Source organism: Rhamphochromis longiceps, linkage group LG2 (assembly GCF_057381845.1).
Source record: "Rhamphochromis longiceps isolate RC_006_pf linkage group LG2, R_longiceps_female_GT1.1, whole genome shotgun sequence".
In the NCBI taxonomy this organism is placed as follows: Eukaryota; Metazoa; Chordata; class Actinopteri; order Cichliformes; family Cichlidae; genus Rhamphochromis; species Rhamphochromis longiceps.
The window spans coordinates 37404718-37432423 of NC_140558.1; the positions used below are offsets into that span (position 1 = coordinate 37404718).

The 27706-nt window shown below is 40.4% G+C and overlaps 3 protein-coding genes across 3 annotated transcripts in view; all 3 read left to right on the forward strand.

Moving 5' to 3' along the window:
* Positions 1 to 1976: 1976 nt before the first annotated feature.
* Positions 1977 to 8101, forward strand: LOC146677835 (inositol-trisphosphate 3-kinase A-like). The gene is made up of 7 exons (XM_085382758.1): positions 1977 to 2995; positions 4190 to 4274; positions 4794 to 5007; positions 5560 to 5764; positions 5857 to 5958; positions 7040 to 7111; positions 7220 to 8101. Exons 1-7 carry the CDS (start codon positions 2123 to 2125, stop codon positions 7466 to 7468), a joined length of 1800 nt encoding a protein of 599 aa, XP_085238884.1. The 5' UTR covers positions 1977 to 2122; the 3' UTR covers positions 7469 to 8101.
* A 3861-nt stretch (positions 8102 to 11962) lies between these two features.
* Positions 11963 to 23015, forward strand: nxf1a (nuclear RNA export factor 1a). The gene is made up of 21 exons (XM_085426903.1): positions 11963 to 12231; positions 12776 to 12983; positions 14583 to 14742; positions 14833 to 14916; positions 15177 to 15281; positions 15500 to 15580; positions 16699 to 16768; positions 17080 to 17168; positions 17284 to 17391; positions 17524 to 17633; positions 20197 to 20233; positions 20565 to 20633; positions 20746 to 20801; positions 20994 to 21101; positions 21269 to 21327; positions 21415 to 21530; positions 21620 to 21662; positions 21759 to 21837; positions 22217 to 22399; positions 22483 to 22543; positions 22655 to 23015. Exons 1-21 carry the CDS (start codon positions 12204 to 12206, stop codon positions 22691 to 22693), a joined length of 1893 nt encoding a protein of 630 aa, XP_085283029.1. The 5' UTR covers positions 11963 to 12203; the 3' UTR covers positions 22694 to 23015.
* A 1022-nt stretch (positions 23016 to 24037) lies between these two features.
* The window catches only part of atg2a (autophagy related 2A), a 29566-nt gene continuing 25897 nt past the window's right edge, over positions 24038 to 27706 (forward strand). Inside the window, exons 1-3 of the mRNA XM_085426909.1 lie at positions 24038 to 24583; positions 24965 to 25127; positions 25571 to 25720. Coding sequence (XP_085283035.1) covers positions 24413 to 24583; positions 24965 to 25127; positions 25571 to 25720 — 484 coding nt within the window. The 5' untranslated portion in view covers positions 24038 to 24412. The remainder of the gene's footprint in view (positions 24584 to 24964; positions 25128 to 25570; positions 25721 to 27706) is intronic.

Sequence of the window (27706 nt, forward strand, 5' to 3'; positions counted from 1 at the left end):
GTTGCTGGTTAACACTAATCATACAGACAAAGTCTGGAGACAAAGTAAGAGGGGTCGGGATGGTTTGGAGATGTGCAGAGGAGGAATAGTGGATATACTGGACAAAGATGGAGGTGCCAAGCAGGAAGAAAAGAGAAAGATCTAGGAGGAGGTTTATGGATGTAGTGAATGGGTGCATGCAGAGGGATAGTTTGAGGTGGAGGCAGATGACGCCCTGAGGCAACCTCCAAAGGTAGAAACTGAACGTGGCTGAAAGAAGAAAAAGAAGTTACCTACACAGCTGTGTAGGTAACTTCCCATGCCACTGAAACACACTTCTGTGTTTCAGTGGCATATTAATCCAAGATTTCTATGTTAATTTACACTTAGATAAAATCTTTTCCAAATACATCAGCTGAAAGCTGCTTTTGGTTTTGGGAGGGGTTTTAAATACAAGTAATTCATTTAGCTGGTTGACTGCATGAAGCATTACCATTAAAAAAAACGACCTTTTTTTTCAAACTGAGCATTCTTGTTCTAAGAAATGAGGACTATTTAATGCGAAAATCAAAATCAGTGATGCTTTTATACACTGGTGTTTGCTACTCCTTTCACATAACAGCCTGAACTGGCTCTAACCAGAATCGAAACAATGTGGGGAAACTCCAGCGGACAACTGAGTATGAAGACAAATACGTTTAAAACAGAACATCCACACATAAAACAGCAGAAACATCAGCAGCACGAAGCTGGGGGCCAGAAATGGCCCAAGACAGACTCAAACCCCAGCTCCTGCAGTAGCCTTTCAGAATATTGGTTGTCTGCTCAACACAGTGAGCCAAACGGTTACCCCACTGCAAGTTTTTTAAGCAATAGTTGCAAAAAAAAAAAAAGCCACACCGTGTCTCCTTAGCTTGGGACAATTACATCCATCAACACGCACTTATTGGAAAGTTTATTGGTTACACTTTGCTAGTTCCAGATTGGATCTCTTTTCAGAGCTGCCTTAATCCAACGAGATATCGTACACATCCTTCTGAGATTTTGTGCTTTATTGACATGCTAGCATCACACAGTTGTAAATCTCCCGCTCCAGCACATCCCAAATATACTTAATTGGATTGAGGTTTAGTCACTGTGGAGGCCATTTGAGTACAGTGAATTCATTGTTATGTCCAAGAAACTATTTTAAGATTATGTGATCTTTGTGATACGGCGCGCTATCCTGCTGGAAGCAATGATCAGAAGATGGGTATACTATGGTCACAAATGGGTCAATATGGTCAGCAACAATGCTCTATAGGGTGTGGCATTTTAAGCAAGTCTGAAGCAGAAATTACCAGTGTGTGAACTTCAGCAGGTTATGTTGACCATCCCTTACCATGCATAAATGCACTGAGTTGTTGCTATGTGATTGGCTGATTAGATAATTGTGAAAATGAGCAGTTGAGGCTTTCCTAACAAAGTAGTCAATGGGTTTATTTCAAAGTAATATGTACTTATAACAATATACATGAAATCTATTCTACATAATAACTGTCTAGAATTTCTGTTTTCATTAAGCTGTGAAATGTTGGACTGTGGAGCTGTTTCTTTTGTTGTATGATGAAAAGAAATTCTGAAAAACAACAAAGCAAAATTTGCAACTTTTTCTTATTACACAAATAACACTTTTTTTGCATTTATTCACTCGAATGCTGTGTAACTATTTAAGTAAAACACTGTAAAACACATTCATTATTGGAGGGAGGACACCGTATTCCTGGATGTCCTCTTGCCAGTGGCACTCTTGGCCAAATTCCAGCAGCTGTCCCTGAATAAAGCTCTGGAAACTTAACAGCGTCACTGCATGCAAAATTTGGCACCAGCAGAGAGAATGAGAACGGGATGTGGCTCACTGACAGGCACACAGCTTTGTGTAACTGAAAACTTGCAGGTGGAGGACACGGGTTAGGTAAGTTAGATACACGTGAGCATTTAATGCTGCTTCTTTTTTTTCAATTTCTGTCATTTTAAAAAAATGTCGTTCTAGTGATTTTTAGACTCTTTGAATGCTTTTCCTCAAACGTGTTCAAAACTGTGCATCTGTTGTAAAGATTTTGCTGTTGTACAAGCACATGTTGGGCTCACATCCGACACAAAGATGGACACTACAGATGACAACCACACAGAGGGGATAAAGATGGAGATAGAGAATCAGCAAATTGTAGAGAATGACTGCTTTTCCACCTTATCGGATAAAACGCATCAACATCTGTTGATCAGTGAAAGACCGTCGAGCAGCTGCAGGGTGGTCAGATTAAGATCCAGACCCAGTCTCCAGTCAACAAAAAGCTTCCCCCCTTATAGTCAGTGCATAGGTGGACTGGGAGAGGACGAGGACGAGGATGATCAGCACAATTCAGACATGGCTTGCCAGTCAAATGCCACAAATGTGAAGGAAGACAAAACAGAAGAACTTCAAAGCACAGAACGAAACGAAGAGCTGACTACAAGATCTCCAAGGGACTGGTTAAAGGCAAAATGGAAACTTAGGAGGAAGGAGAGGTCGGGGGGAAGCTTTGAGGTCGACGCAGACAGCTGCGAGAGAGGAAGGTGGAGTGGGAAAAGAAGGGTGGAGGAGACTGAAAAAAAAGAGGAATTTAATGATGATGATGATGATGATGATGAAGGGTGTGCAAATGCTGAGGGAAAACACTGGAGAGGTAGAAACTCCAGCTTTGAGAAAGTGAGGAAAGAAGAGGAGGAAGACGAAGATGGGAGATCGACTATTTCAGCAGTAGAAGGAGATACAAAGAGCAGCAGGGAGACCCCAAAAAGGAATGATGAGGAGGAACTGCCAGGAGTGACAGAGGGGTCCACAACACAACAGTGGTCCTCCCCACATCCTATCCTCTCCAAGCTTCTGCACTCCTCCACCTCCTCCTCCTCTTCCCTCAACCTTTCCTCCGCAGAGAGCGACGAGGTCTTCAGTGAAGGAGAGGATGCTGGGTCAAAGAGGAAGACATTCAGGAAGGTGAGAATATCTGAGAACAACACATTATACACAGATGCAGCTTTAAAGTATGTTCTCATTTTTTGGGGGGAGGGGGGTCCTGGCTGATACACTAGCATTGGCTCATGTGTCTGGCTGCTCTGGTTTTCCATGGAAGTAAAGTAAAACCATGTTTCTCAACTGTTCTGTGCACCTGTGGTCCTACTGATTTGCATGGGCTTGAAAGAGGACTTTGACAAAGTCAGATTTGAATGGTGTTTGCATGCCTGGCTGCTGCTGCTGCTGCAGATATGAGAGTAAAGAGCGAACAGAGGGAGGATGATAGGAAGCACGCTCTAAACACAGTGTGTTTGCATTGTCAGACACTGAATAGCAGACAGTCGGCTGTAGCAGGCCTACAAAACATTTTAAACCAGCATGGTAACGTTTAATATGGAAGCGTGTATGATTGGAAGAGCTTAAATATGATGTAATAGAGACATTTCCTCCAAACTGCAAGCCTGTCATTTTGTAACAGTGCACTACTGAACATGCTTGGCTCAGCTTCAGCTGCTTTTGGGTTTAGGTTTTTCATTGGCTACCTCTGTGTCTGTTAGAGACTGTTTTGTGTATATACAAAGTAGATCGTAACTGCTGAGGAATGTTCTGTTTGTTGGAGTACATTTTTCAGAGTTTGTTAAGGCCACGTGACTACATGGCTCCCCGAAGTGGGAAATCAAAGAATTTTATGTAGTCATTTTATGCTTTTGTCAAAAGAAATGTACAAATGAACCATTTCCAAATTACAGAGAATTAAAGTTCAACGTGCGTCCATAGCTATGATTTCACTGTGAATGTTTTGACATTTCACGGTAGCAAACGTGCGTAAAAACACACGTACTTGCCGCTTAAAACAAACCAGTTTCTGTTAATTTTATTAATGACATCTCTGTTTTTCCTACTGTGACAAAGCAAGTTTAGCCCTTCACACTAACAAACCGGCTTACCCTGCTTCTTTTTGCATGCATGCTGCTATTCCTGTTGTAGGTAAATTCGGCACTCCAAACTCCCTGCAGGTGTTTGTCTTTGTCCTTTACACATAGGTAACCTACCTATTAACAAAGAAATGGAAGGTATTCTCCACACCCTGAACTGGCCTTAGAGATAATAGTTGTTGGATAACTACTAGACAGGAATGCTCCTCTCACGTAACATGCTTTTCTTTTTATGCCTCAGTGCCGCTCCTGGAAAACCTTCCTGACCATGATGCACTGGTCTATGAGCCGGCAGAGCTCCTGGGTCCAGCTGGCTGGACATCAAGGCATGTGTGTTACAGTTTCTTCCACACAGACACGTGCAGGCTTTCAGAAATCAGCGTGAACACATTTCCAAATGATGCTAGCTATGATGCTGTCCAACACATTGATGTTTACATGATTGCAAAGCTTTCCAAGAGGACATTTTTGACTTGTAAATATGAACTGAAGTCACTATAGGATGTACTGTATGTCATCACCACTGCTTGCCGGCATTAACTCACATTGACTCATATGTAAATATCCATGTGACTGCACATTATGTCAGCTCTTCATGGACTTAGTCATTGTTTTAGTTTGTGTTTCAAAAGATTATTAGGACGTGGGCTAGTCATTGAACAGTGGATGGTTAAAACCAGGAGACAGTGAAGCTCAGTATTACCTTTACTGAGGTGTCAGTCTTGAAAAAGTTTACTATGCTGAACTTAGGCAGTACCCATCACTCTGCTTGCTTCACTTATTGCCTTATTGATTGTATGGGAACAATAATTTCATCTCTTCTTGATGTTTGCTGATGTCATCAGGTAACTTCCAGGTCAGTAAAGGAGGTGAGGTGCTGAAACTATACAGTGAAGTGGAAGCAAACTGCCTGGATTGCCTGATGAGAGACCCGCTGAGACCCTTTGTCCCACAGTATCATGGCTTGGTAACAAGAGGGGAGCTCTGCTATATCCGCCTGGAGGATCTGCTAAGTGGCCTGAAGAGGCCTGTCATCATGGACTGCAAGATGGGAGTCAGGTAAGGCGTCCCTCACAGGTGACTCATCAAGTCTTGATTGCAGAATATTAACATTCAGCTACGTGAAGGGCTTAGTGAGTTTTCTAGGAGAGAAAATGTCAAGATTTCAGATTTTATGAATAATACGCTACACTGGTTTTAATGTATAGAAAGGGTATTTGGGAATAAATTGTTTATATCATGTTCTTGCTATGATGACTAACTCATGGAAGGTTATTTTTATATCGAATCCCGAAAAAATGACAAAACATTAAAACGTGAACATCCAGTTTGTACCTGGTCCTGAGCTTATAGTCATTAAGAGCGACGGATACGGGAACTGTCGTTTTGAATGGTTCAGATACGTCTTTGTGTCCACAAGGAATGAATTGAGTCTTACCTTATGAGACCTCAGCATCTAAACACCACACTTTCTGCTCAGGGCCAGGAATTAAACCTCCCCTTGAATTTCACTCACTGTGGTATATCACACCATTATTTCCAGTCTGATATTGGTGTTTTTGTTTGAATGACCCCTTTGTCAAAACTAAATATCTACATTTTCTTTGCTAGAACCTACCAAGAGGATGAATTAGTCAAAGCTCGTGTCAAAGCTCCTCTGCGAAGCGATATGTACCAGAAGATGGTGAAAATGGACCCTTCCGCTCCGTCAGCAGAGGAACATGCACAGAAGGGAGTCACCAAATGGCGCTACCTTCAGTGGAGGGATTCAATCAGTTCTACGTCCACGCTGGGCTTCAGGATAGAGGGCATTATGGTAGGAGTGAAGGCCAGGGAAGGAACTGCACTGTTTATGTTTATTAAAAGTATCCATCTGATAAAGTATCTGTTTCTGTCTCTGTGAGTCAGATGGAGGATGGTAGCATCCAGCGAGACTTCAGGAAGATTCAGACTTTAGCTCAGGTCACTGAGGCACTGCTTTACTTCACCAGGAGCCAGCTGCACACTCTGGTCAGTTCTGCTAACATGTAAAACTTTTCCTTTAGAAAACGCACTGGAATCATGTCATAGTAAGAAAAAAAATTGTTTGATAACAGAAAACAGAACTGGCAACTTCAAAACTGATAATGAATGCAATCCTTAATGAGCAAGCAAGTGGAAAAAGTGAGGATAAAGAAACCCTAAGTGGAGCTAAACCTGGTGAGGACTTACATCTGCTGTGACCTGTCATGGTCGTAGGGAAAAGTGTAGAGAAGTGCAAAGTTCTTGCAGTGTATACCTAAAGACACTTACCAGACCAAACTATTTTGAAAGAATAATCCAACACCAACCACTTTACAAAATGATCAGAAAATGTAAAATTACTTTTGGATTTTCTGCTCATTCACATCTCTCATTCTTAATTTTTGGAGAAAGCAGACCTGCATTTTCTGGCAGAGCTGTGACCATATTAAAAGCATCGTCTTTCTTTTACAAATAAGAGTGAAAAAGTGTCATCGTGACTTGTCGAATGTGGGCCCAAATGCAGGCAGGAATGAGCTAAAAATGATCCGTTTATTAAAGATGTTGGCAGATAAACCACAAAAGGAAAAAAACCCCCACAAAGTCCAAAATATAACTGAAAATACACAAACATAAAACTTGGAAAACACACGAGGACAAGGAGACAGAAACAATTGTCACACAGGGGTATTTGGGGCAGCGAGGAGACCCAGCTGAACTAGGACTCTAATAAAAAGTCAAAACGCAAAATAAGTAAACTTGAAAATCTCGTAAACAGGCACACAAAGTTACTCAAGCAAAATGAGAAACAACTCAAACCTAAAGCATACTTAAACCCAAAATGAAACTAAAACTCTAAAAACTCAGAACCGTGAAGAGACCCAGGGATAGTGACACTGAGTGCAGCCTACAGCCCAATTGGCTGCACATACACTGACCTGGTTATCTGAAAGCTTTGGCCATGTCTAAGATGAGCATCCACTGTTGTAACACTGAAAACAAGGAAAAGCATAATAGATCCCATTTGTTTTAGTTATCATAGCTTCACCATTTTCTGTTGCTAAACATTTCCACCCATGTGTGTTCTCAGAGAGCGTACCACTCCAGACTCCTGGCCCTGAGTGACGCACTAAAGAATTCGCCATTTTTCAGAACTCATGAGGTTAGTCTACATGTAGAGATGAATCTTGTTCAATTGTACGATAAATAAAAAACACATGAATTCATCATAGCCACTCTTACAATACCTTTATGTTTTTTAATCGATCAGGTGATTGGCAGCTCGCTTCTCTTTGTCCACGACCACAGCAAGGCCAGTGTATGGATGATAGACTTCGGAAAGACGACGCCTCTGCCTGACTCGCAGGAGCTCCGACACAACGTCCCGTGGTCTGAGGGTAGCAGGGAGGACGGCTACCTCATCGGTCTGTCCTCTCTCGTCGCATCTTTAGCCCAGGCCATCAGTGTGGCCTCCTGGCAGCAGGAGGAGAGCTGTGAGGAGGAGCAAATAAGCCCGTGAATGTGCATTTTTGACAGTCGTTACACAATTGTAAGTGGATGAGATGGACAAATCGACTGGTGTTACATCGGAATGGTTTCATTCACTGGAAGAGACTTGATTTGTTAATGGAGATTGTGTCTTCAGGGGCTAAGGAGGAGGAAAAAGGGACTTCAGTGTACCGAAAATCCATAGATATGTGGTTGTGCATCCGGTATGTACATACTCTGACAGTTAAAACTACTATGTTACAAAGACCTTTTTGTTTTCTCATTTGCAAAAGACGGACAATCCAAGGAACATCTACAGATCAGGGGCTTGCCCAGTGAAGAGGCATGGGTTGGGAATGACTCTGCTGGAGATCTGTTTACAAATGCTCCTGTCTTGTTTGTTTTAATGTGGTTGGTCTGCATAACCTAAAACAGCTTACCTTTGTTGCAACATAAGCTCATTTAAGGTATCTCATAATGCGCACATCGACTGAACAGCCTCGTGCTCTATCTTTTTTTTAAGACAGTATGTGTAAAAAACATGGGTTAAGTACAGATTAAGCTATACCAATGAAGAAAACACAGCCACAATGTTTGTATTGTATTATTATATTGTTTGTATTTAGATTACTTACACATGATGCAGCTGAAATGTTTTTCACAGTTTTATAGGCTATAAATAACCTCACATATATATATATATAAAATTAAAATAAGAATGCTTCTTTCTGTTGGGTTTTTATATATCCATGTCACTATTATCATCATCTTATATAAAATGATCAATGAGTTGCAGACATCCAAGTGATATGCAAAAAAGTAGATAAATAAATAAAATGCTAAATGGCAGTGAGAGTTTAACAGCTGAAATCTCAGGGCAGTCAAATCCATTCGATCATTGCAAAAAGCAGGTTGAGTGAAATATTTCAGTGAGCTGGATTGGTGCAGCCAAAAAGCATATATGTCACGGTTCAAGGTTCTTTATTTGTCACATACATAGTTATACAAGTATAACACACAGTGAAATGTAACCTGACACACTCCTCGACGTGTGCAAAAATGGGGGGGGGGGGGGGGGGGGGGGGGGGCGGGGTAGAGGATGAACATTATATATATATAGTATATACATTGGGTAATGTGCAGTAGTGAATGTGCAGAATGTACATATATGTATTACACTGCATGAGGCAGTGGTGAAGTGTTCAGCTGAAGTGACGGATGAGTTTAAGGTGGGGAAGGATCGGCTCTGAGCCCCTTCTTATTTGATGTGGTGATGGGCAGGTGGACTGATGAGGTCAGGCAGGAGTCCACAGAGACTCCTGCCTGACCTCTTACACATTATGATCTGAAGTGAGAGAAGGAGGCAGGCTGAAGAGAGCATGGAGAGGTGAAAACACATCTAAAAGTGAAGCTGCAAGGAACAGAGGTGGTGAAGGTGGATGTTTAAATATCTTGGGTCAACCATCCAAAGCAACAGATGGGGCACAAGAGAGGAGAGAGTCCAGGCAGCGTGGAGTGAGTGGAGAAGAGTATCAGGGGTGATTTGTGACAGAAAGAGAACAGTGAGAGTGAAAAGGAAGGTTTACAAGATGGGAGTGAGACACTAGCACTGACAAAAATACAGGAGGTGCAGCTAGAGGTGGCAGAGCTGAAGGATGGACAGGATTAGAAATGAGCACATCAGAGAGACAAAGTTATAGAGGCAGGGCTGACATGGTTTGGACATGTGCAGAGGAGGGATAGTGGAAAAAAATAGGAGGAAAATATTAATGGAGGAGGGTTGGTGTGACAGATGAGGACGCAAAGGGTTGAGTGAGATGGAGACAGATTTCCACAGTGGGAATCCCTAAAGGGAGCAGCCGAAAGAAGAAGACTGAAAGATATGATTTGTGCAAATCTGAAGTATTGTTAACATAATGCTGAGTGTTTAATTTAAAGTAAGGCAAATAATAATAACTGAAAAGTAAGCAGTAAAACAATTACAATTATTAACCCTGTGAGGTCTAACACATCATCGGTGATCTGAACTCTAGGCTATAACAATATGTTTTTGTTTCTCACTGACATTGAGAAACAGAGGATAACAAAATAATCAGACTAACTTTACTTGTTAAATTCCTTTTTTCTGCAAAGTGTTACGACTCAGAGCTAGGGTTAGGGTTTCAACAGATTTATGTACTTCAGCTAAATTCAAGTACATTTTTGTGTTCAAAAGTTTAGAAAAATAGAAATATCTGGCCCAAGAGACAATATTCCCCCAACATTAAGACATCATAATTAGCATTTTAGTGGTTGTAGACTGTCAAGATGAAAATGTATAGTTTTAGTAATTAAAGGCTCCATCTATTGAAAACACATTTGGCATTAAAATGTGACAAGTCTAAAACAGAGACCACAAATTATGATGCAGAAGTTTGCAATAATGTTTTGGAGCTGTTATTACGGACTATTGTTAAAAATGACAATGACTTAATTTTGTATTTTTTTTTTAGTTAACAACAGGAAATACAGCAGAAAAATTAAATTTTTCCCCTTTTGTTATTGTTTAACAACCTAATAATAATTTGTGTTTGATTGACAAATAGATGCCTGAATTACATTAAGTTAATTACTTTGTTAATAATAAAACTATTTAAGCCAAATATCTATTTTAAAAAAATGCCATAAAAATACAAAATTTTACATTTGCCTAAATATATTTTTTTAAAGTATGCTAATACTGTGGCAGTTTAAGCGCTCAGGCTGCAGTAATTAGACGTTAGAGCTTCGTTTCGCCAGGTGGCGCCATGTTGTTGGCGCTTCAGGAGACAAGTGAGCGGGAGAGACCGACTGACAGGAGCTAAAACGACATGTTTTCGGTACTTTTATGGGGGGGAAAAAACCAATAAGGTGGTAAAAAAAGAAAAAAAGAAATTAGTGGTAAATGTTGAAACTGGTCCTGGGCAGCCAACGTGAACGATACTGCTAGCTGCAAGCTAACCTTAGCTTCTGCTCACAAAGTTGCCCAAAAAGAAAAAAAGCATAAACTTCAAATTTCGCTCAAGAAGGCTGACAAAGAATCTGGTGCTGTTTTGAAAAGGAGTTTTTCAAGGAGAAAGTAAGTTTTTTCTGGGAGTTTAAGTGGTCTTGAGAGGACCAAGTGATCATGTTTCAGAGGAACTACCGCAACCTGGCCGTGGTGACACATGTGGTGAATGATGGTAAGTCTGACTCCTATTATTCTCTCGGCTTCGTTTAGCCCGGGTTTACATTACCGTCTAATCGCTTACACCTGCTTATGCTTCGTGTTTTAAACAGACATTGTGAATGATATTGCCTTAACATTGAAAATTTACAAAATAAATAAGCATGCTACCGAGGAGGAAGGTGTAGCTATTGTTTACCTGGTCAGAGAATTAAATGGTGTGATGCTAACGGAAGCCTTCAGGCTAATATTTTAAATGCATATGTTTTTATATTAATTAAATATATATTCAGTTGCAGTTTGGTTACTAAGAACCAGGATCGTCACGATTTGCGATAAAACACAGTTTGTACAGCTGACCCTATCCTAAAGTTTCTTTGAGCGAAATATTATCAAATTATACTCCTTTTTAAATCCTGATAGGCCATATTAAAGTGCACTGTTTGTACAAAAAAAAGCACCTCTGGACAATTCCAGAATAAAATATTAAGAGCTTATTATGACATTTTGTGATATTTCTGCTAGTATTAAACCGTGCTGGTTCACTGTCAGGGCTTATTGGGACATCATTATTGTTATTGCTTCCAGCTGCACCTTCCTGCATTGAAAGTGCTCCTGGTTTTATGCTTCAGTGGCACAAACAATAGAAGTGAGTCATTAATATAACCTGGGTTTTTTTTCTTACTTTTAAAAATCAGTCTTTTGTGCACATGTCACGGGAACTTTACAGTTATTTGGAGGATTACTGACAGCTGGTCAAAACAACATACTGAGATGTGATTTGTGCAGCGCTGAAATTAGAATAAAAACTTCTGTAGGTTTAGGAAATGACACATCTAAATGAATCTTATGTGATTCTGTTTTTATCAAAGGTCTCAGTGTTACATGATGTTGAAATTATTATTTTCAAATTCAAACAATATAGTTTTTAGAAGTGTTGCTAAACGAGACAACCCCATTTTGTATACCCTTTGAAACCGCTGTAGTTTTTTTTAAAAATACATTTGCATACTGGCGCAGCTTTGAAAAAACAACAGACCGGCCCGTTGGCTAACTTAAAAGACAGCTGTCTGTGTTTTATCCCTCATCTTTGTGGAAATACAGAAGTTGGTGAGCCTTTTAAAGAGGTTCGTGTGTGATTTAAGTGGTCGGATATCCTACATCAAGCTTCGCGCTATAGGTTTTGCGCATATATACGCAAAAGTAAGTCGAAGCTAACGCTAGCAAAACCTGATTTGTACATTGTTTTGTTTTTTTGTTTTTTTTACTTGACCATAATCCCACCGTAGTTTGTTTCAACTGTCCGCTCCCTTTTCTTGCCCCGGAAGAGAACCCAGTTGTGTTTCCGGCTTTGTCTTTTCGTTTGGGCTCGGCAGGGGAAGCTAAGCTAAGCTGCTAATTACGAGCCGACAGTCACGTCGGGGTCGCCTTTGTTTCCGCTGGTCCACTCGGAATGTTGGAGTTTCTCCGACAGCCTTGGCTTTGAGTGCCGTGAAACAAAGAAAAGAAACTACCACTAGTAGCATTGTTGTTTTTTGTTTTACTCTGGGTTGTGGCTGTTATCCAACACTATTGGAGAAATATGGCGGACGGCGGGCATTACTACAACGGTAAGAAGCCACGTTCACTGCAGGTTTAAACTTACTGCACTTTTAACGACCTTTCCACAGATCTTGGAGACTTTATGGTGAGGAGAGAGGTCAGAAGAACCGATTTCATGGTTCACGGAGGTAAAAATATGTCGAAGGCATCTCGGAGGTGTCATTTTGTGACACATGTTTACCCAGTACCACGCCATGAATATTTGTATTATTTCGCTGGTAAAATGAGTCCAGAGAGTTACTGCAGAGATCAACAAGACCAGGGCTTGTCTTGGATATTTAAAGGACTTTTTAAAATGTGCATAATTTGCAAAAGTGTAGGCTTAATTAAAATCTGCTACAGAGTGCGTATTTAAAATTGTAAGCTTCCTTTAATGTTTACATTGCAATCTGTAACAGTCATTTGAGCTCTTTTCAGTCTTATCTAGTCCATGTACAGTAGCTGATTTAATTTAACTCATAACCTATGCCTTTTGGGGGGTTATTATTGCTTGTATTTTGTAGCTGAGATGTGATATTTAGGTTGTGAGCTAACTTACTTTCTCCGTTACAGAGCATGATGACAGAACCGCACCACAGTTTCGCAACCGTAAAGGCAGAGGCCCTCACAAGGGTCGGTATGACAGGTCTCGCAGAGACCGCCAGCGTGGAAACCACTCAGGAGGGTTTGGAGGTCCTGGACCACGGTCGAGGCTTGAAGATACTGATGGAGATGTAACTATGAGTGATGGCTGTCAGGACAGCAGCTCCCAGAACAGATTGTAAGTGTAATAAGTTACACTTTCATTGAATGCATTTGCTAGAGTTTGTCTGATAAACTTCTCACAGTAATACTTTAGTCTAAGTAAACAATTAATGGCTTTAAACTGAAAAGAACATTTGCACAATGTATAATTTTCTTGTAAGGTGAGTAACACATAAACAGCAAGGTCTTAGGTGTTTGATGTGGATTTCATGTGAAGCTGTAGGAAAGGTGTTGCATCTTGAATAGCCCGCACAGGATGAGAAAGTAGAGCACCAGACCATTTTCACTTCTGTTCCTTTGCTGACATGAATAATACCACAGGAAAAGTGAACAGGACTGAAACGGTAAAAGTGAACTGAGAAAAAATAAGTGATTTTGTTAGTCAGCTAAAAATTATAACATGAAATTATTAAAATATCAGCTCGTGTCCTGCATCCAGTGTGACTTTTTTTTTTCTAGTTTCCACATCTTGAATGAAAAACTGGTTGATGAAGGAGAATATTCCAGGTAATAAAAAGGGAGGCCACTGTAAAGCAGTGTTTTAATAAGTTTGCCTGTCTGTGTCTCATGCTCTGCCAGTACATGCGTGTGACTATTTCACAAACACTGGGGTAGGGTAATTATTTCTTTATTTATTTTAAGTCTACTAGGGGTGGCTGTAGCTCAGGTGGCAGAGCAGGTCAGCCACTAATCAGAAGGTCAGTGGTTCGATCCCAGGCTGCATCCTGGCTGCATGTCAAATATCCTTGGGCAAGATACTAACCCCATGTTTGCCTACTGGTGGTGGTCAGAGGGCCCGGTGGCGCCTGTGTCCGGCAGCCTCGCCTCTGTCAGTGCGCCCCAGGGCAGCTGTGGCTACAATGTAGCTTGCCATTGCCAGTGTGTGAATGTGTGTGTGAATGGGTGAATGACTGAATGTAGTGTAAAGCGCTTTGGGGTCCTATGGACTAGAAAAGCGCTATACAAATGCAGGCCATTACCATTACCATTACTACAATAAGAACTGCGAGTGTGAAAGCTGTGTTGGGCCTTGACAAAAGGTTAAAGCAACACTGAATGTAAGGAAAAATACAGAGCATTTATCCGTGTAATTTTGAAACCTGACTCCTGTCGACCTGATGCAAAGTCCTGTAATGATTGTGGTTGGCACACTGGTGATTGCTTGTGCATATCATAACCACACTTGCTGCAGTCTACCCCTAAATGATGGAAATGGTTTTGAACTAGAATCAGAACACAAGTCAGAATGGCAAACAACGCAATTACAGAGGTTTTTATCAGGAATCTCCTTATTGCTATCTCGAGATATATGATTGATGAGTCACTGCAATGCATGTTGAGACCGACCTACTGGTACCTTTAGCCCTTCTGCTCTGCACACACCAGATTGCAAAAATCTAGATAGGCACAACAAACTGGTAGTTTATCAAAGCGCCTCACATGCCAGAATTGTGACTTAATCTTTGGCAGATGGCATGATTTGCAATGATAATAGATAAATAAACTGCTTGTACAAAGACAGAATACTGAGAAATAGAACTTAAAAATTGCGTTGATTCTTTTCCCTGTGTGGCCATATGCCTGAATATATACTGCCTTGTTGTGTTCTCCCTAGTAACCCATACGGAAGACCTTTTAGGAAATTAGATGGACGGTTTGACAGAGACAGGCGACAAGGCAAAGGTGGAGGCAGAGGTGGAGGGGGTGGTCCCTTCAGAGGAGGAGAACGAGGTGGCGGAGGAGGGAAAAACCAATCGGGCTGGTACAAAGTAACGGTGTGTATCATTACGGTCACCCCAGGAAGTCAAAGAAACCACTTTGTAATCTATAAAGAAATTATATTTTGTTTCTTGTATGTTTGGCAGATTCCACATGGAAGAAAATATGACAAGAAGTGGCTACTCCCAGCTCTCCAGAACATTTGTTCCGTTCCGTACCACCCTATACAGGTGCATTTAAGCGCTTATAATTACTAGTTATAAACAGATTTAATACCTTTTTATATATTTCTTGAAGTAGCAAATGTATGAGTAAGCTTTTTTAAGTTTCTGTATGTTGTGTTCTGATAAAATAAATGATGTAATTCTTTGTGCCTATACAATTATTCAGAAAATATCTGCAGTACCCATGTAGTAAAATTTGTAAGGTAAGTCTAAGGCGATTTTAATTGTATTATCTTTTTCTTTCTTGTCTTGCCCTCTTTATCCAGTACCACGTGGACCATAACAGGGTCCATTTCTATGTGGATGACTCCTCTGTTGCCAGTGCTTTACACAAGTGTTCACATAAGATCACAGACACCGATGGTTATAAGGTATGTTGGTGTAATAATATCGATAGGTTTTTGTGTCATGTGTACTGTTCACGCCTATTGTGCTGTGCTGTTGCCTTAAGGTCACAGATCATTGGTGTGCTGCTACTGAGTGTTTATCCACCTACTTGAATGTGAAAACAAGATAATGAATAACCATTAATCAAACAATCTTAATCTTAAGTTATTGATTTGTCATTTTCCATCTGTGTCTCTTCAAGGTCGAAGTGCACGTCAACAAAAGTGCTCCACCGTCATTCCTCCTCTCTGACCTGAAGCCTGAACACCTGGAGCACCTGAAGGTAGGAAGCACCTGAGTGGGGGCAGTGATTGTGGCTAAAAGCCTCATAAGTAATGTTCAAAATGTCTTTGAGTTTCTCTAATCATTGTGAGAGTCTGTTGCTCAAACTAATGGTGTTCTAGTACTAAGTACACTGTTAAAGTGTCGTTCTTACATATATTAACTGTTTATTAGTGATGTTAATAGCACGTTCGTTTAAATGCAGTTTACCAGTTTAGGTCACAGAATTATAGAACCTCAAAGCAAAGCATTTTCATTTTAGTGATGCACATGTCATGAGTGAAAGTGAAAGTTTGTCGTGTCTCTAAGAAGTTGGAGACAGGCGGCCTTTAGCCTGCATTTTTAACCGATCGTCTCAACCTGACTCCCTGTCAAAAAATGCCAAGTATGGCGCTTGTCTTGTTTGTAGAGACATTTTTAGAATGAAATTGCAGAAAACAAAGTTGACTAAATACACATTTCACCCGTTACTGCTAAATGTAGTAAGGCAGTATGATTTAAAATGACGACATCTCAGTTTCACAACCATAAAGGCAAAGCGCCCCAAACTAACCAAGCACAATGTTCAGGACTTTGTTATGATGAACTTAACATCAACAATAAAATGACTCACTGATGAGTGTACAGCTATCCACTCAACACAACAAAAAGGAAGAAAGCACCACCTTCTGGTGTTTTTGGGAAATACATGTCAAATTCTCAAGCAAGCAGACCACTGAACTACCAATAGCTGCTATATTCTAGCCAAACCCTACTTATAATAACTGTAAATGTGTATTGTCCCAGTCAGGTGTTTTCAGAGTAAAGCTGCAACTATGGGGAGTGATTAGGAGCGTTAGTAGAACCTTAATAAAATATTTATAAATTTTTGAAATTTTTATATGACTGTACCATAAGTTTATTTGTGTTGTTATATTTGGACGCATTGAGCAAACGGGTAAAGTGGTGGCTGCTTCGCTGCATTCATTTTATTAAATTGGTAAACTCTTTTTGCATTTGATTCAACAGAAGTGATCTGACCTGAGTGGTGGAGAGAGTTCAGAGGAGAATTATTTTGCCATTGTGACCATTTGTGGTGTTTTGGAGGCTAATGTGTTGATTCTTGTTTTTATCTGACAGCAATGCATGGCAAAACGTTTCGATGCCTCCCAGCAAGCACTCGACTTGAACAACATTCGAACAGACCCAGGTGATTATACGCATCTTTTAAAAAAATTTTTTACATACATTTGCTACCAGGATCACACGGTTCATACTTGTAAGTAAGTTTCTGACCAGCCTTACAGAAATGATGATTATTATTGTTATTACAATACTTGCATCTCTGCAAAATGGCGATTGAATGCCTGTTCTAAATGGCTTCCTGTGATGTTTTACACCAAGAGTCAAATCAATCCTCCTGTGAAACTGTACCTTGCAGAACTTTATTTACTGCCATGTAAAACAACACTTTAACATGTTTGTGTAGTGTTTTATTGCTAATTTTATCTTGCATGACAGACCTGGTGTCCCAAAACATTGAAGTGATCCTGAACAGGAAGACTAACATGGAAGCTGTCATCAAGATCATTGAAGAAAACATTCCTGAGGTAACATTAGTGCAGTGACAGAAGCACAGGCACTTCTATAATCTACTGTAGCTGCTATAAAGTAATGGAACACATTTAAGTGTGCTCATTATCATTTTGTGTCTCATTTTGCCAGCTGACGTCCTTAAACCTGAGTAACAACCGTATTCACAAACTGGATGAACTGGCTGAATTGGTTACCAAGGTGCCCAATTTGAAAACGCTCAATCTTTCCCAAAATGAGGTGAGACTGACTACTCAGTTTGTAGAAGTATAAACAGACATGACCTAGTGGTCCTTTGCACGTTGCGTGTGTATGTTTGTGCAATTTAAAAAATAAAATTAAAAAAAATCCTGATTCTGTGTGGTTCTCCAGCTAAAGTCTGATCGGGAGCTGGACAAGGTGAAAGGCCTGAAGCTGGTGGAGCTGTGGCTAACTCGAAACCCTCTGTGTGACGTCTTCAAGGACCAGGCCTCATATATTAGGTCAGTCAGCGATTCACGAGATTGAAAAAGTAATTCTTACAGAAATAATTCAGTGACTGTGTGTGGCTGTCTGAGTATGATGCAGGATGCTACAAAACAAGATCAGTTACCTGTGTTTGTGTTTAAGATGGCTGTAAAGTAACAAACCATTTTGCTCAGGAGTTGAGGATGAACGCTTGGACCAAGCAGAGCCAACTCATAAAAACTTTAACGACTTGTGTTTTCTGTGAGTGAAACACTGTAACTCGCAGATATTATCTTTTTTTTTTTTTTAAAGTTGAAGGAGACGTACCAGTTGACTTAAATACACCATAAGCTTTCTGATCTTGTCACTGTGTTGAGGAATATTAAAAATGCCCTAAATGGAAATGATAACTGATTAATATTTGTCATTTATGTACAGATTTACTTGCATACAGACTTTTAAATATCCATGCAGTTGTGCCTATACCTATACACTTGTAGTGACATACACAAGTATTCAGCTATGTGCTGTGCGTTAAATAATCAAGGATCTGTGGGTATTTAAATGTTTTGGGTTTTTTTTGTTGTTGTCGTTGCTTTTTTTGAGGGGGGGTGGGGTTTGAACGTGTTTTTCCCACTCAATGATTAACGTTTCTTTTTCGCACTGCAAACTAATCATTTCTTACTTTCAAAAGTTGCTGAGAGGACATCTGACCACAGTAAATTTGCACAGTGTTAAAATTTATTTTCCTTTCAGCTTGCTTAAACCCTCTGCAGTGTGAACAGCACTACTTCTTCTTTCTGACGGTTGTTCAGCTTCTCTGTGGCACTTCCTTTCAAGCTTTGGTCTCATCTTTGTGTGTTGTCACTCTAGGCGGCGCTCTGCCTAGTATTCCCCTGCTGACATTGTGGTTACTTATCCCATAAGCTGCTGTAAAAATACTGTCACACTGCAGATGATAAGAAGCATGCTAATTTAAAAAACAAAACAAAAACTGCAACAAAAAGCAAAAAAAAGTGAGCATTTCACATCTGATTTATTTCAAAAACAGGGATCCATAATGAGATTTTGAGCAGTACTGTAAAAGTGTAGACTCTCTGTTGGAGAGTGGGCAAGCCATTTTCATCTCGACAAATTTTGGATGAAACAAAGAAAATTTCCACAGCCAGTGTGTCCCCTCCCCTCATAGCACCCCTGCCCACTTGGCCCCCGTATCAGGCGAGTATGGAAGGCTGGATAGCCCATGACGGGTAAGATCCCACCTCGAAACCCTGGGACAACCTAAGGCAGGCACAGTCACGATTACTCGGCCTCAGTCCCTGTGAGCTCAGACTCACTGATGAGATGAAGTGAAGAAGACGGGACTTCAAGGGTAAAGCCGCTGGGATGAGGCGGAGGGGGAAATGTCATTATCAATGACCAGTGATGAGCCAAAGAGAGAAAACACTCCCACTAAGTCTGATCTCTTTTGCCTAAAATGGGCCTCTGATTGTCTGTGAATGAAGTGGAGAGTTTGGCAAATATCCCTGACAAAACGTCTGAAGAAAATATGTTCTGAACTGGAAATCAGTTCAGAAAAAACCCCAACATGAAAACACTTCCTCTTCCAGTTTCTGATGGCTGTGACCAGTACGAAAAAGCTCAATTATTATTAGATGATTATCACTCTACGTCATGATTACGCCTCTTTAACCAGAGGTTTGGTCCCAAATTTTACTTGAAAAAAAAAAAAAAGCTTAGAGAAAGTTTATTTACTCTTCAGAGTGAGAAAGTTAGCTGGTAAATTTCGTACTTTAGCAGCAGGGGATGGGTACAGAATGAGCGGCGGGACTGCTAGGCTAAGCTCTCTTAGAGACCTGCTGTCGTTGCCGTTCGGCTCTCTTCTCAGGTCTGCTTTAATTGCTGATAATCGTGGGCACAGACGCTGATGAAAATCACCCAAATGATGAATAGTGACTGTCTTCTGAATGTTAGGCTACTTGTGCTAGTATGTCACTGAACTGTACTTCACCTGTTTTGTTTTCTTGGTGACGTAGACTCATCTGTTCCCCAACATCTTGGCCAGAGATTTTGTAACCACCTCTCTCCCAGCAATGCATAATCTCTTTATTTTAATACTTCAGAATGAATGTGTTTGCTGGATCCTGGTGTGGTCTCGTAAATCATGGGACTTTGCATGTTAGTATGTGTGCGCTCCTAGAAAAGTGTGCTTGTGTTGCTGCTCCATGTCAGATCTGTGTATGTCACCAAAATGGGGGAGAGGGTGAGTATACCAGCTGGTAAGTACACTTCAGTGCGGGAAACTTCAAAAGAGCACAGCAAAAAATATGAGAAGGACGAAAACGCTAAGTTGATTTGTGGATTTCCTTGTACACACAGAAGATTAAATCCTTTGTGACACTGGTTGTAATGAAACATTTTAATTTCATCCTCAAAGTGTAGTGTCCTAAAAATTCAACTGAAAGGCACAAAATGACATTAAGTGGATCAGCAGGTGTGACTGTCAGTTATACCCACAGTAATGAACATTATTTGTGTGTGTATGGGTATGGATTGTGACGATAACGTTCCTGCTCTTGGTTTTTGTTCCCATACCAGTGCTGTGCGCCAGAGGTTTCCCCGGCTTCTCAGACTGGTAGGTTCCCACATTTATATCTCAAAATTCACTATCTTTGAAGTCATTCTCCTTTATTTAGTTGTTCTTTTACCTAAAGATGCTATAAAATCCTTTTGAATATTCCAATAAATGTCATGTTCTGAAGAATCTGTTGGTGTTCTTGATTTCTATTGTTTTTGGCCAAAATGGGGAAAAATGATCAGAGTAGTTTTGTTTCATGTGTTCCCTGGGAAACCCTAAAATGGTCATTATCTTTCATATGATACGCACATCTCCATATTTTAGTTTTTGTATTGCTTTATTGATGTTAAACCAAACTTTTACGATAATTTTGTGTGTTTCACTTCAGGATGGTCATGACCTCCCTCCACCGATTGGATTTGATGTGGAAACGCCCACCACTATTCCCCCCTGCAAGGTTAGCTGAATGTATAGTTTTACTCACTGATATTCAGCATTGTGTCTATATTACTGTTAACTGAATTAGTTTAATCTGCGTTGTACAAATGTTTTCCTGTGTGACTTTCCAGGGCAGCTGTTTTGGCTCCGATGAGATCAAGGCGCACATCCTTCGGTTCTTGCAACAGTAAGTTTCTCCTTTTCCTTTTTTAGTAATGAGGAAAACCCTGAAATTTTTTTAGAGTTGGTGCACTGATAATGTGCCCACTGAACAATTAATGTTTTTATTTGTTAATTTTAATTAGCTTTTAAGGAAATAATTTTTTGGGGAAAAGGACAAACACAGAAACTAACTTCATGGCTTGTGACTGTGTTGCAGGTACTACAGTATCTATGATTCGGGGGATAGACAGCCGCTCCTGGATGCCTATCATGATGGAGCATCATTATCAATCACAACACCTTACTCCACCCAGAACCCCTCCAGGTGAGGACACAAGCACATTTGTAGATAACTTACTACTCTGATTAATATATTTTGGGTGTTTTCATCAACAAAGCAGAATTAAGCTTTTCATTGACAAGATGTTTGCATGGGTTGCTCTTTCTGTGTCCTCCCCTAACATTGAGTCTGTTTGTCCCTCTGCTGTTTAGGAGCAGTCTGGGAGAGTATTACAAAGACAGTCGAAACCTGAAGAGAGTCAAAGACTCCAGTGAGTATCTTTCACTGTCTAAATTGAGGTTGTCGGGATTTGAGACGTCTCCTCATGTTTTCCCTCTCGAAATTTTGACTTCTTTAGCGATACGCTTTCGACTGCTGAAGCATACACGACTGAACGTGGTGGCTTTCCTCAACGAGCTACCAAAGACTCAGCACGACATCGCCTCCTTTACGATTGATGTGAACACCTACACGGTGGGTTTTCATTCTGTCATCCACCTTGACGTTTTCCTCTGAAGCAATTTATTGTTCTAATTCTCTCAAAACATGTTTTCCGTTTACAGAATACACTACTGTCATTCACAGTGAGTGGAGTCTTTAAAGAAGGTGAGCTGTTTTAGTCAGAGTTTTAGAATTGGTCCTGAACAAAGGGGCATACCTGTTGATTTCTTTACTAATTTGTCTGTCTGTTGTCTGTTTCAGTTGTTGTTGATGGGAAATCGCGAGAATCCACAATGGCCTTCTCTCGAGTTTTCATCACAGTCCCAGCAGGAAATTCTGGGTGAGTTTTACTGAGCTCCCGGCGGTTTATATGATCTTCCTGTGGTGCATAACGAAGTGTTTGTTTATTGTTATGCTTCAGTCTGCGTCTTGAGACCAGTCTGCAACAACTTGGCACTCACCAATCACTAGAGAAAAATGTGTATTTCATGAAATTGGTAACACGCTGTGTTAGAGTCAGAGAGTCATAACGGTCAAGTTAAATATATCAAACATATTACATGCGTGCGTCTCCTGCTAGAGCCTGACAGCAGACTGTATTGCAGATGAACCTAATCAGAAATTGTACCAACAAACAAAAAGGACGTTTAGCTTCTCCTGTGTATAACAGAAACATCCAGATATCCTTATGTTTTCTGTGTGTGGTTCTTTTGTGACAGGTTGTGCATTGTCAACGACCAGCTTTTCATTCGAATGGCCACAACAGAGGAGATCCGCCGAGCCTTCGTGGCTCCTGCCCCGACTCCATCTTCCAGCCCTGTCCCCACCCTCACTGCACAGCAGCAAGAGATGCTCACAGCTTTCTCACAGAAGTCTGGCATGAACCTGGAGTGGTCACAGAAGTGCGTTTTGTTTCCTGCACATATCTTTTTGTGGTCTTGTGTATGATTGTGTATTTAAACATCTAAACATACATCTTTAACAGGTGTCTACAAGACAATGAATGGGACTTCAGCAGAGCAGCGCAGATCTTTACTCAGTTGAAGGTAACTTAAATTGTATAATAATAATGATAATTGTTCTGTCTATAAATCAACATAGAAACACTATTGTGAGGCCATGGCTTTGAAATATCTCCTTTTGTTTTCTCTTTCCAGGCTGAAGGAAAGATTCCTGACGTAGCTTTCATAAAATAAAGAGTGGAATCAAATATCTGTGAAATAAACTAAAGCGCAGTTACTTTTATTTATGGCTTTTGTTCTTTTATTCGCTCACTTTTGTTTAATTATGAATGAAGTAGATCAAGTCTACTTGTGTTAACTGTTTTAACAGCCAAATGTCATTCTGCTACTGTTTTTGGTTATTGTAACCTTAGTTTTTGGTCATTTGTATAGATATCACTACACAGTTTTTATAGGAATAAAGACATATGGCCATTGGTCCATTGTATTCATGTGCTCATCTTGATTTTGTTTGTTTATGTTTAACAATAAAATATATTTTGTCACAACTGATAAATTTTCTTCAAGGTTACATTAGAAAAGAGTGGAAAAGTGAGGGGGAAATGCCCAATAATTTGACTACATTTCAGTTTACAGCAAAAATGTCAAAATATTTTAAATAACTGAGAAACGGTGACTTATTGAAAGATGTAAAATTGTTAAGTTTCATTGGGGTAAAAAAATAGATCAATGGTGCTGCTCATGGATGACTTCTTTTATCAGAAAGTTTTATCCAAGCAAATATAAATGTGTGGGAAAAGTTGACATAAAAAATATAGTATGGAACTTTTTACAGTGCTGCTTTAGTTCCTACATCTTTATGGCTGTCCAGATTGAAGTTTGGGCTAATTTAAATTAATTATTTTTCTTGTATATCAGAGACAGCTCGGGTTGAGCAGTTTGGAGACAGAGTAGTCTGATGTGGGAGCATGTGAAATGGAGGGAGAGCAGATGGTTTAGACAAAGTGTTATTGAAGGGAGCAGCTGAGGGAAGCTGGCCTTAAGTTTGTATTTGCTTTAGGGTGGTAGATTTAATATATGCTGTACATTTGCCTTACCTATGATACTAAGACTTGTGATGTTTATTATATTAAATATAGTTAAGATAAAACCACAAAGTTTTATAAAAAAAATAAGTTTGGAGTTACAGAACTCTTGTTAGATACAACCAGTTTAATTAACCAAAACAAATTTTAAGGTTAAAGAACAAGTGAAAACGATCTGCAAGAAAAATAAATGGAGACAATCGGGGAGAACGCACAAATGATCTTTTTTTTCAATTTTATTATTTTTTACATACAAAGGTACACACTGAAGCGGAATTTAAAAAATATCACATTTTATAAAAGGATAAGATTTGTGATTTCTTTTCGTCCATATCGCCTTGCCTTCCATACAGTTATACGTAAATGTTCAAAACTCTGGAAGAAAAATATAAAATCAGTGTTTTACAATAAAAACGCTGACCTTCTAAAAATGGCGCCTGGATAGATACGTTCCTTTTCCGGTTTTTGTCTACGTCAGTGTGACGAGTTACGCACGGACGTTCCATCAGTTGGCGAATGATAACAATAAACAACCCCGAAACAAGGGATACGCGAAGAGGACTTATCGCTGCGATTCGACACAAAGCTGGCGAAAATATGAGTTGAGACGGATACCGTCAGCTGGAGTAAAGTCTCGAAAAGTATCGTGGGAGCTTCTTGGGTCCTGACACAAAGGATTTTGTAGTTTTTGTGTAGGGAGAACTAGAGTTACGGTATACCCCTTCCTTAGCCCCTTGTAGCTAGCTGTGGCTCATTCCTTGTTTTTGCACACTTTGTTTTAGTCTGTTATGCAGTTTCCAGGGGACTGTACTCGCACTCGTTCTCCTCCACCACCTCTTCGCTCCCTCTCCCCGCTCTCTCTGGCCCTATGTCTCGCTGGTTTTTCCCCTGGTCGGGCTCAATCAAGAAGCGGGCCTGTCGGTACCTTTTACAGCACTACCTCGGTCACTTTTTGCAGGAGCGATTGAGCCTCGATCAGCTGGGCTTGGACTTGTACAACGGCAGCGGTGTCATCAAGGATATCAACCTCGATGTTTGGGTGAGTTTTTAACCGTGAGGAGAAGGTGATCTTGGCACGCGAGCAGCAGCCATCAAGTGTTTTTGTCGGACTCGTGCTCCCTCGACTATTTCGCAACTGCGCTTGAATTCAACAACAATCTCCAGCGTCGGGCTCCCAGCCTAGGTCACATTTCTTCGAGGAAATCCACTCTCAGGAAACGCACCACTAGCTCACGAGTTTAGGTTTACCTCTGTCTGCATTCAGCATAAATATATATGCCCATGGTACACTAACTATGCACTTCCTCAGCTTTATATGACACCCAGAGTGATGAGGCAAATGTGAAACCGCATATTTCAATTTTTTCTTTTACTTTTACTTCTTAGCAGCTGCTTACTAACTGCCTCCTCTTTACAACAGGCGGTCAATGAGCTTTTGGAGTCCCTGGGGGCCCCTCTGGAGATAGTAGATGGCTTTGTGAGCAGCATAACGGTGACCATCCCTTGGCAGGCTCTCTTGACTGATCACTGCACCTTAGAGGTTTCTGGTCTTCAGATAACATGCCGACCCAAGTACCGGACCAGTAAGTTCGCTTAAAGTATATGTTCTTTTCATTGAGACACCGAACACGCCTCAGCCAGCAACTCATGTTCTTATCATTTCTTAACGTGCAAACCCAGTTTGACAAAATCAGTATAATTATTAAGATTGCATCATTTATCTTCAAGGACACTGCAGAAGATGTAAACAGGATAAGAAAACATTCATTTGGTACTATTTATGTGAACAAGGACTGCAATAATTCTGCCATATACTTTCATATGTTTGAGTCTGACAGATATTAAACTAATGATGCTAATTTGTGAATCCTTTCAGGTCCACATCTAGCTCAGGCTAAATCTTGTCTCATATGTGTAACTTAGACATCATCTCACTAAAAAAAAAGAAATTAAAAGAATGGTAAATAGCCAATGCTGAAATAGCTAAAGTACAGAAATCACTCAGTGCTCCCTCTTTTGCCATCAGGTGGGGGCTGGGACTCGCAAGGTTGGTCGTCCAGCATGACCTCCAGCATGCAGCTGGCTCAGGAGTGCCTAAAGGACCCCCCTGAGGCTTCAGAGGAGCCCCCTGCCCCACTGGAGGGGCTTGAGATGTTTGCACAGACTATTGAGACGGGTGAGTGAAAGCAGTTTGTCTGCATGCAGATTGTCACTTGTCTAAATGTGATAGTTGGCGTGCAGACAAAAGAACTTCCACAGCAACGGAGGAAAAGTCAAGCGTTCTCAAGAACTCCCACAAACCATCACAGTTATGATCACTTTGGAGTACAGTACTTTCCATCCATTCCCCAGGAAACCTCTTCCCCCAAGAAACCAAAGTGATAAAAACGTACAAATAAAAATATAAAGTCATAAAATTATATTTACTTTATTGACCTAATTTATCTGCTCTTTTTTGCTTTGAGTGTTTCATGTGTTACATGTATTTAAAGTCACACTCGTTTCTCTCATCACCCTTATCTCCCCTGTTGTCACTGTGTGTGTGAGAGGGGCATCAAACAAAACCGAGTGCAGTAAGGTGGGGATTAGTCTTTGTTGCAGACACAGACAGGTGCAGACACCACTGACCAGTGCTTATTCCTGTAATAGTCCTCTGAAGGGCGCATGCGTAGTTGGGTCGAGTCCATAAAAAAGGCAGGCATGCAGATTTTTTGCATGAAGCGTCTCGCTCATTGTCTGTTGATACACTTAACGCAACCCAGACACAAGTTGACCCTAGCACACTTGCAGATGAAGAAACAGTGACACATATCACCCGAGGCCAGACGGGGAGAAATTAAGGTAGGTTGACTGCAACTTACAATAAGCTGTACTTCATGTGTACCAGATACTGTGTGTATCAGATGGTTCAGTGACCAACATAAACACACAGAGGGATGAACTTTAACGCTCACTTTGTTTCAAAACACATAACACTTATTGATACTCTCATATTTTATTTTGCATGGAAAAGAACCATAAAACTAGCCAAAGTTCTTGTTGTTGTTTTGTATTGTTTTCTGTAAGAAAGAGGGAAATCATCATTGCTGGCCTCATGGTGGTGTTGACATGTCTCAGCTTTGACATTTCAACGAATTATAGTTTAAACTATGTATTTTTAACCATTTATGATCTATCTCCCCGATTATCCCTCCACCTCATTCCAAATAGAAAGCCATCTCTGTGACAGCCTTCTTCTGTATATTATCATTACTCAGTTACTCCTGGCTGTTACCCATCATCCCACGGTTCATTTCCTACTTTGGGGGTTGAAAGGGGCTTTTGTTCATCTTTACCAAACCTCCTGACAGTGCTGCCTAAATCAGAGGCTCCTCAGCGATGTAGATGTTTCTTTGGAAAAAGAAAAGAAAAAGAAAACAGGATTCTGGAGGTTTACATAAATATAATATAGGGCATGCTACAGGTCAACAGTTTCACTGCACACTTGTTCTATCTATTCTGGGCGGCCCATCCCTGCTAAGTGACGTCCTCTGGCTTCCTGCAGACTGGACTCAGGAGATTATATTATTGTGAGAGATGGGGAATCTGTTCATTTGCATCCAGCATGCTTATAGGTTTGTGTAACTAATGAGAAAAAAAAAAATATTGGGTAAATTTGAAATGGAACAGATTTAAAAACCTGTGATCTGCTCACAGTTGGCCACCTTAATTTACAATTTCTCCACATTGGTGCGGTTCTTTTTTATGTTTATTTAGTTGTTTGTTCATGTAGTTACCCTTTACTCCATTACTGATAAGTATTCTTTTGGCCTATAGTACTGTCCAAAAGGCCAGTGAGCCACGCCTCATTTTTTATTCTGTGAGGAAAGTGAGATGCTAGTTGCTACTATTTATTGAAACACGTCCAAACATATGTGAAAATAAAGTATATAAGGAAAATACATTAATAATTAGTTTGAAAGTTAATATTAGGTTTGAACACCTTCTTCATCACACCCTGAACTCTCTCAGGCAAGCTTTCTGATAATTTCTTTAAGTAATCTTCAGGAATAGTTGTCTAGGGTTCTTAAAGGACATTCAAAGTGATTCTTTGGCTGGCTTTTTGCTCTGTTCTCTCTTAAGACGACCCCACACTGCTTCAATAATGTTGAGGTCGATGCTC

Excerpts from the sequence above, each read along its gene's own strand:
- LOC146677835 (XM_085382758.1), top strand. The coding sequence starts at position 2,123 with ATGGACACTACAGATGACAACCACACAGAGGGGATAAAGATGGAGATA. Across the intron at positions 5,765-5,856 it reads TCAGGATAGAGGGCATTATG|ATGGAGGATGGTAGCATCCA; the intron begins GTAGGAGTGAAG and ends TCTGTGAGTCAG. Across the intron at positions 5,959-7,039 it reads GGAGCCAGCTGCACACTCTG|AGAGCGTACCACTCCAGACT; the intron begins GTCAGTTCTGCT and ends GTGTGTTCTCAG.
- nxf1a (XM_085426903.1), top strand. The coding sequence starts at position 12,204 with ATGGCGGACGGCGGGCATTACTACAACG. Across the intron at positions 12,232-12,775 it reads CGGCGGGCATTACTACAACG|AGCATGATGACAGAACCGCA; the intron begins GTAAGAAGCCAC and ends TCTCCGTTACAG. Across the intron at positions 20,802-20,993 it reads ATCCTTCGGTTCTTGCAACA|GTACTACAGTATCTATGATT; the intron begins GTAAGTTTCTCC and ends ACTGTGTTGCAG.